The sequence below is a fragment of the Stereum hirsutum genome, assembly GCF_000264905.1.
Source record: "Stereum hirsutum FP-91666 SS1 unplaced genomic scaffold STEHIscaffold_20, whole genome shotgun sequence".
NCBI classification, from domain to species: domain Eukaryota; kingdom Fungi; phylum Basidiomycota; class Agaricomycetes; order Russulales; family Stereaceae; genus Stereum; species Stereum hirsutum.
In genome coordinates this window covers 466,372-473,257 of record NW_006763150.1, presented here as the reverse complement: position 1 = coordinate 473,257, position 6,886 = coordinate 466,372, and the positions used below count along the sequence as shown (strand labels likewise).

Below are 6,886 nucleotides of genomic sequence, written 5' to 3'. Positions count from 1 at the left end.
GGCGAACGGTGACGGGATGTTCTTGCTGTGCTCGTCGTTCCAGGTGATGGAAGAGGGATATCCATGATTGTAGGTCCTGCAAAATTGAAGGGCCATTCGAGTGATCTCCTGCAAGATGGCGGTCAAAGGCGTGTAGAGTTCGGATTCGCTCTCAGGCTTCTTTGGTAGACCTTTCCACGCATTATCGCTCGAGCTCCATAGCTTTCGCCTCTTGATTTGGCTGAAAATGTGATTGACGACAGGTTCGAGAAGGGGAGAGTTCTTTGGGAAGAACGTGTCGACGAAGTGTGACTAGGCGTGTCTATGAATGTATGAAAGCACATGGCATCTTCGACGTCGGCTCTTACTGTGAGCGCAATGGTGCGATGGGTATCCTCTTTTCTCAACATATTGTGGAGGTGAGGTATGAGAGAGGATGCAGAAGGCAAGGGCTCCACGATGATGGTGACGGTGGCAAGTTCAACACAGCGACACAAACCAAACCCTTGCCATCGGAAACGTCTCCGGCCCGGCCACCTGCAACTTGGGCGCCGACTCACCGGGAGTTTCAATAACTTGTTTGCGCCACACGCCACACCGAAAACAACTACCAGCACGCTCACACCGACAGTGAGATCTGCTCACAGCGAACCATGTTTATAAATCAGGCCTCGATATCCCATATATGATGGCCGAGTTTATGAGATGAGGCCATGACGAAGCCCGAGAGTAACGAGAGCCTGATGAAACACTTCAGGTCGTAAGCAAGTGGGCAGAGCAATGTACAGGTCAGATTATCATCACATTGTGTATATATATTGAGAACAAACCCGAAGAGGAAAAAAGCACAGATAACAGCAAGCACGCTCGAGCGGACGTCTCAACTCATGTCAAGAAGCTCCTCACAGCTTATTGCCATTATAACACCGCCCTCTCTGCAAACGGCGTCACCCACAAGGAAGCTATCACTCATATTTTCTCAAGATCTACCGCCCGCTATCGCTGTATTCAGGTGGCATCTCTATCTCCCCGTCAAGCCTTGCCTCCTGATGACGCTGCATAGAACGGAGCCGTGCGATCTCAATTTGCATCCCAGCAACTTGCTCTCTTATATCGTCGTCTGCACTGCTCCCTCTGGACCCAGAAACACCTGACGTCGCCGTAACTCCCTGTCCATGAATCCCAACACTAGATGGTGTGTCGCTCTGGCCCGCCGCAACCTCTCTTCTCAGAAATCCGTCCCTCGAGCCGGCCGCTCCCTGCAACGCCTTGACCTTGCTCTCCAGGGCAGCGACTTGGGATGGTACTGTTAGAGCTGGAAGAGTTGAAGACATGAGTGGCGCGGAACTTGGCGCTGGTTCGAGGTACCTATCGACCAGCATCCTCTCGGGGATGTATGGATCTCGCCGGCTTCTGCGGCGGCGCTGAGCGCGTAGCAAGAAGATAGATAGTGCTACCAGAAAGATGATCGATATTCCGCCGACAACACCTCCGGTAATCACGCCTACTGGTGCTCGTTTGGAGTGTGGTGTCGGAGCCGGAAGGACCACGCTGGAGGGACTCTGCGAATATGAAGATGAAGTCGATGTGAATGTCGTATTCGGTTGAGGATCTTCCACATCATCCCTGTTTCACCACCAGTTTATGTCAGTAGTTATGCTTTGATGGGCCTTTGATGTTACTAGCTGAAGTGCAAATGGCTCACGTGTAGACTGCGTAATCAAATAACAATAACGACGGAGATTGGTCTCCCCTCGAGGAGAGTAGGACGATGTGGTCTTGCAGTTGCATATTCAGAGAGGAATACACCAACGCATTGTAAACATAATCGTCTGCGCCACTCTGAGTAAACACGAACGGTGTGGCGCTCTGCCCGTCCACCGTAATGCTCAAGTTCGTGACGGTGGTGATCCCTGAGGCGGTGTTGTCATCGAGAATGAAGTACACATATACAGCTGTTCCTAAGATATGCGTCAGCATAGGTCAACTCACATGTGCATAAGTAGCATAAACTGACCATGGAAAGTGATATTGACCGTCTTATCCGTAGGTCGTTGAGAGTCGTGCGTAGCGTCATGCCATGTACCGTCGAAGGCGGACCTCTTATCTGGCGTGGCTGAACATCCAGTACATGTAGATCCCTGCCCCCACTCATCTGACGGTGTGTACTGCACATTGCCTCCGCCGATGGAATCGCCGTACTCGTCGTCAATGGTACGATTGACAGATTCCGCCTGAGTACAAGGGGCAGCCGTGAAGCATAATATCGCATAAACAAGACCGAATAAGTGTAATAGAACAGCAGTCATAAATCTCGTAGTACGAGGAGCTTCAACGGAGGGCAAGGGATTGCGGGAGGGACGAAGAAAGAGCGCCTGCGCGAGTCCCCTCAGCGTGCGTATTTGAGGCCCTCCCTGACACAGCGCCACACAGTGCTAATGCCTTGATGTCGACGATAGTTTTGTGTGGCAGACTCCCGTAATCGACAACGGGTGAGAACGTCGTTGGCTGAATGGACGATACACATCAGATGATACGGAAACTGCGGTGGTGCAGCGGGACGTTATCATCAAGGCCACATAGCCACTGCTAGTGTCTGTCGGTGTTGTGTAAGGAGATGCTGAAGCTGGGTGATGAGCCGCCCAAATACAGAGCAGTGTATCAGTAGCAATCATTGGGCCTTGGCGATGCCGATGACCATCCTGTACGGGTCTGGGTACATCCGCGGTATTGTAGCAAGGCGGGAGCGGGGGCGCAACTTTACGTTCGGAAGGAATGCTCGTGAAGGATCGTTAGGAAGACATCCAAAAGTGGCCCCAGAAAATTTGGTTTGGGACACCGTGATCAGCCGAACCAAAGTCGGAGCTGTCGAACCTCTGACCCTTTCTAGAGTATAGAGTGCTGCGTCGACTGAGTACTGAGTCTCGTTTGGCAGACATGGTCTGCTCTCAGCGAGCGCAGATATAGCGGGAGGTTACGCAGACGATGATGGAGAGCCTCGAGACGAACCAAACCTGCTTGCAATTGGCGTCTCCGGCCCGTCTACTCCTGCACCTTGGGCGCCAGTTCACCGGGAGCTTCAATAACTTACTTGCGCCACACGCCACACTAGTACTGCTCTTCGATATGGATGAGACCGTGACGGATCCCGAGAGTAACGCAAGTCAAGCGAAACGTTTCAGGTCGTGAGCGAGTGAGAAGGTCATGGTACAGGTGAGATTATCATCATCATGTATATATAGTGACGACAAACCCGAATAGAAAAAAGCACAACAGATCCAAAAAAAACCGAGAAAAGGTCAAGGACGACAACAAGCACACGCAACAAAACAAACACACGAGCGGCCAGCGTCTCAAAGCTGCTCAATAAGTACCTCCCACCGTGACCGTGTCTATGCCACTTTATGACCAGCCCCTCTACCTGACCACCCGAAGTTTTGTGAGGCCACTACAGTCTCGTCTTCAATACCCGCCGACACTGCTCCCGCTAGCCAGCGTAAGAGCATACTCGTGCTTCAACGGGTCCCATCCCTCCGCCCAACTCGGCAGAGCTCTCCGTCCACGCATCGCCATCCTGATCGCATGCGGGTTGTTTCCAAACATAGGCGGTGGCGGCGCGGTCGGAGACCTCATGCTCGGGTTGCTTAACAAACGGCACAATAACGGATCAAGGTTAGCGTTCTGCACCGCAAACCAGAGACAGTATGCCAATAAAAAGAGAGAAAGAACGTACTTGGCTTGGAGCGTCGGTCCCAATGCCAACCTCGCAAAGCTCGTCGGGAAAAGAGGATTTCCCGGGCCCCTCTCCGCCACCGCATCATACACTGAATCCGAGCCCGCACTGCCCGTACTAGCAGCATAATTCCACCCGCTTCCAACCCTTCCACCCATGCCCACAACCGGCGAGGAATCCCTGCTATGTTGTCCATCTTTCTCGGGTGATTGCGATCCATCGCCGCGTTGCTCGTCGATAACAAGCGGCGAGATCCTGTCGGTCGGAAGAGCGGCCATCGGAGGAAGGGGAGAGGCAGAAAGTGAGAGACGACGAGCAGATGGAGAGCTGGAAGCGAGGATGCTAGGCGATGCTGGGACGGTGGAAATGCGAAGACCTTGGATGACTTCACTGGGTGGGGATTGGGCGGCGCTCGCTAGGCCAGAACCGGAACCTCCTTCGCCTTCTTCCTCGTTCTCCTCGCGAATATCCTCCGAAATGTCGGTCATGCGGTGGGCTCCAATACGCGTCGGTGGGTGGTCGGCGCCAAGGGGCTGGGGAGACGTGGGAGCGAGGACGGGCTCGATGGAGAGCGAAGGAGCGAGGTCGGTTTCTGAGATGTCTTCGGTCGCCGCGCGGTGTTCTGCGATGTGAGGGAACTCGGGCGACATCGATCCGGCGAGCACTTCGTCGACGAGACCCGTCGCCTGGTCAGGGTTGTCTCCACGCTCGGGTGCAACGAAGTCCATGTCGGGAATGACGTTGATAACGTCGCCTAGCTCCTCAAAATCGGATTCGTCCAACTCCGGAGGAACACCTAAAGCTCCCTTGAGGCGCTCCCAGATGAGCTCGCTATGGGCGAGGACACATCGGCGCGCACTCGCCACCCAGTAGGGGTCAGGCGCCTGATCACGGTCAATGTTCTTCAGCCAATGTTCGAGTTGTGAGAATGTCCAACGTTTTGGGTCGACGGCGAAAACGTCCAAGGAAGGGGATGTGCTCTCCGATTGAGACATTGGAGAAGAGACTGGCGAGGTGGAGAATGTTTGTTCGAGGAGCGTGAGGAGCTTGGCCGATGGTGGTCCGGAGAAGAGGGAGGAAACTTCTGCGGCGCGATCGATGAAGGGGAGGAAGAACTCATCGGGAAGCGCAGTGAAGGAGGCTGGGCTTGTACCAGGTTGTTTTGTGGCGCCTGGTGACGGGACGGCATGGATAGGGGCGCTAGGTGTACAAGTCTGGCGGGCGAGGGTTACGAGCTCATCTGGAGAAAGTCGAGGTTTGTTGGAAGAGGTGGTAGAGGAACGATGGTGATGACCTCCGCCTGGAGAACGCGGCCGGTTCATAACAGGACTCGTCGGACGCGAACCGTTCCCGTCCCTCGACGATCCTGGGGGGACGAACGAGTTTCCGGCAAAACTGATCCTCGAAGGCGCATCGGATTTGTTTCCTCCGCCGATGGAAGAGTTGGAATGGATGGAACCGCCGCTACCCTGTCGTCTGTGGCCACCGAATCCATGGTGGCGACGCTGCTGGGGTGAGGGTGGAGTTTCGTCAAGATGCACGGGTGGTTCGTTGACCCGAACGATGGTGAGTTTACAAGAAGTTGACCGCGAGGGGTTCAAGTTAAGCTGAGAGTGAGTGCCCCAAGGATCGCCTGCGCAGATGGAGCCCTTCCTGGTCTGTACGCGACGAGAAGGAGAGCCGGTGGTTGGACTGCCTAGGGGGCTGGCTCTGGGCGAATAAGCCAATGCTGAGACTGACGAGGGCATGGTGGGGGTGTGAGAGAGAAATGGGGGATGCGGGGGATGGAGGCATCGTTCGGAGGGAGTCGAGGCAATATATATACTACCATCGCTGTACCACTTTACCCCTCATCCCCAGTTCAATTTCCATTTTTCCCTCTCTCGGCGCCGGCCGATCGTCCGCATAAGGCAGCACCCCGGCCTTGATGACGACACGATTATTCGTATGACATAATTCCTTTTTTGTGGCCCAACCTTCCCCACAGTCCTCCTCCCCGCAACGTCTGCGCATGGTTCAACCGTCCATTTTTGGAGCAGATCGAATGAATCTCGCTATGCCCAGCATATCTGCGGATTTGTGGACAAACTCTGTGGTGGACTTGTAAAATATCGCGGAGGATCCACGTACGCTGGGAAAAACGCGATAAACACGACGCCGAGAGGGCTGGGCCCATGGTGACTCTCCCGTTCTGTTCCGCTTTGGAGTAGAGGCGAGACTCGCGAACGTTCGTATCATTGGCAGTGTGGCCCGGAGATGATAACGGTCTCATCGAGGAGGTCCAATGCCAAACTGTTGCCACACCGGTGCGTCTGTTTGTGCACGCCAGTTTCACCGGTATCCCACACTGAATATGGCCGCTCGCGATCCAGATGAAATTAATGTGCAGAGGGTGAAGTACTGGATGAAGTCGCTGTGGTCCTCTAGCACGGCTGTTCCTTGTCGCCTTTTTTTCTGCACCCTCGAAGCGCATGATCAAACCATCTGAGCCCATCTTTTTACGTCCCTATCGACGACAGTTGTGTAACGAACAAAATCCCCGTCTCGAGTCGAACCATCCTGCGCTACATTTAGCGCGTATACTATGCACGACAAACGTTTCTCTGAATTGATAGATCAGCCTCACAGCTGCCAGCTCCAGCGCCACCGATCTCCATGAATGAACTTCACAACCCCCTATAGAGGGTTTCTAAATGCCCATAATAGAGTTTCTCCATTACCAACACGATGCTCGCAACTAACAAATGTCCTCGGATCTCTCCATGGCGCGAATATCCCCCGTCCAATACCCAGCAGAGTCCTTACCCCATCCGAACAATCACCTCAAACTTTCTATCACGAAGACGTTCAAAAAGGAAAGTCCGATCCATACTGAGCACCGCCCCATCCACAGCACTCACACTGATCCGTCGATACGCTCACGCCCATGACCTGCTCTCGCAAACCTTCTCTATTCTTTCTCCCATACTCCCCTCGGAAACCCATCCGTCACCTTCTGAATCCACCATCATCACCGGAACCGCATACTTCGAGGTACTTCGCAGCTTAGCCCTACCTAGTAGCGTGTAGACCCCCATGGGGCTCCCACTTCTCTATAGCTACCTCCACTTCTATTTCTATTTCCACCGTTCTCCAACACGAACCACGAATTCATCGACGGCTTCGCGAACCTCG

The 6,886-nt window shown here is 54.0% G+C and overlaps 2 protein-coding genes across 2 annotated transcripts; both read right to left on the bottom strand.

Annotated features, from left to right (window-relative positions):
- Positions 1-965: 965 nt before the first annotated feature.
- STEHIDRAFT_115835 (uncharacterized protein) lies at positions 966-2,288 on the bottom strand (the record flags this gene model as incomplete). Its single annotated transcript, XM_007310452.1, has 3 exons — positions 966-1,605; positions 1,685-1,940; positions 1,997-2,288. The coding sequence occupies 3 exons, from the start codon at positions 2,286-2,288 to the stop codon at positions 966-968; spliced, it is 1,188 nt and encodes a 395-aa protein (XP_007310514.1).
- Positions 2,289-3,174: 886 nt separating this feature from the next.
- Positions 3,175-5,474, bottom strand: STEHIDRAFT_150578 (uncharacterized protein). Its single transcript, XM_007310451.1, has 2 exons — positions 3,713-5,474; positions 3,175-3,622 (listed from the first exon to the last, which is right to left on the bottom strand). The coding sequence occupies exons 1-2, from the start codon at positions 5,458-5,460 to the stop codon at positions 3,442-3,444; spliced, it is 1,929 nt and encodes a 642-aa protein (XP_007310513.1). The 5' UTR covers positions 5,461-5,474; the 3' UTR covers positions 3,175-3,441.
- Between the last annotated feature and the right edge of the window lie 1,412 nt (positions 5,475-6,886).

Excerpts from the sequence above, each read along its gene's own strand:
- STEHIDRAFT_150578 (XM_007310451.1), bottom strand. The coding sequence starts at position 5,460 with ATGCCCTCGTCAGTCTCAGCATTGGCTTATTCGCCCAGAGCCAGCCCC. Across the intron at positions 3,623-3,712 it reads GGACCGACGCTCCAAGCCAA|CAACCCGAGCATGAGGTCTC; the intron begins GTACGTTCTTTC and ends CCGTTTGTTAAG.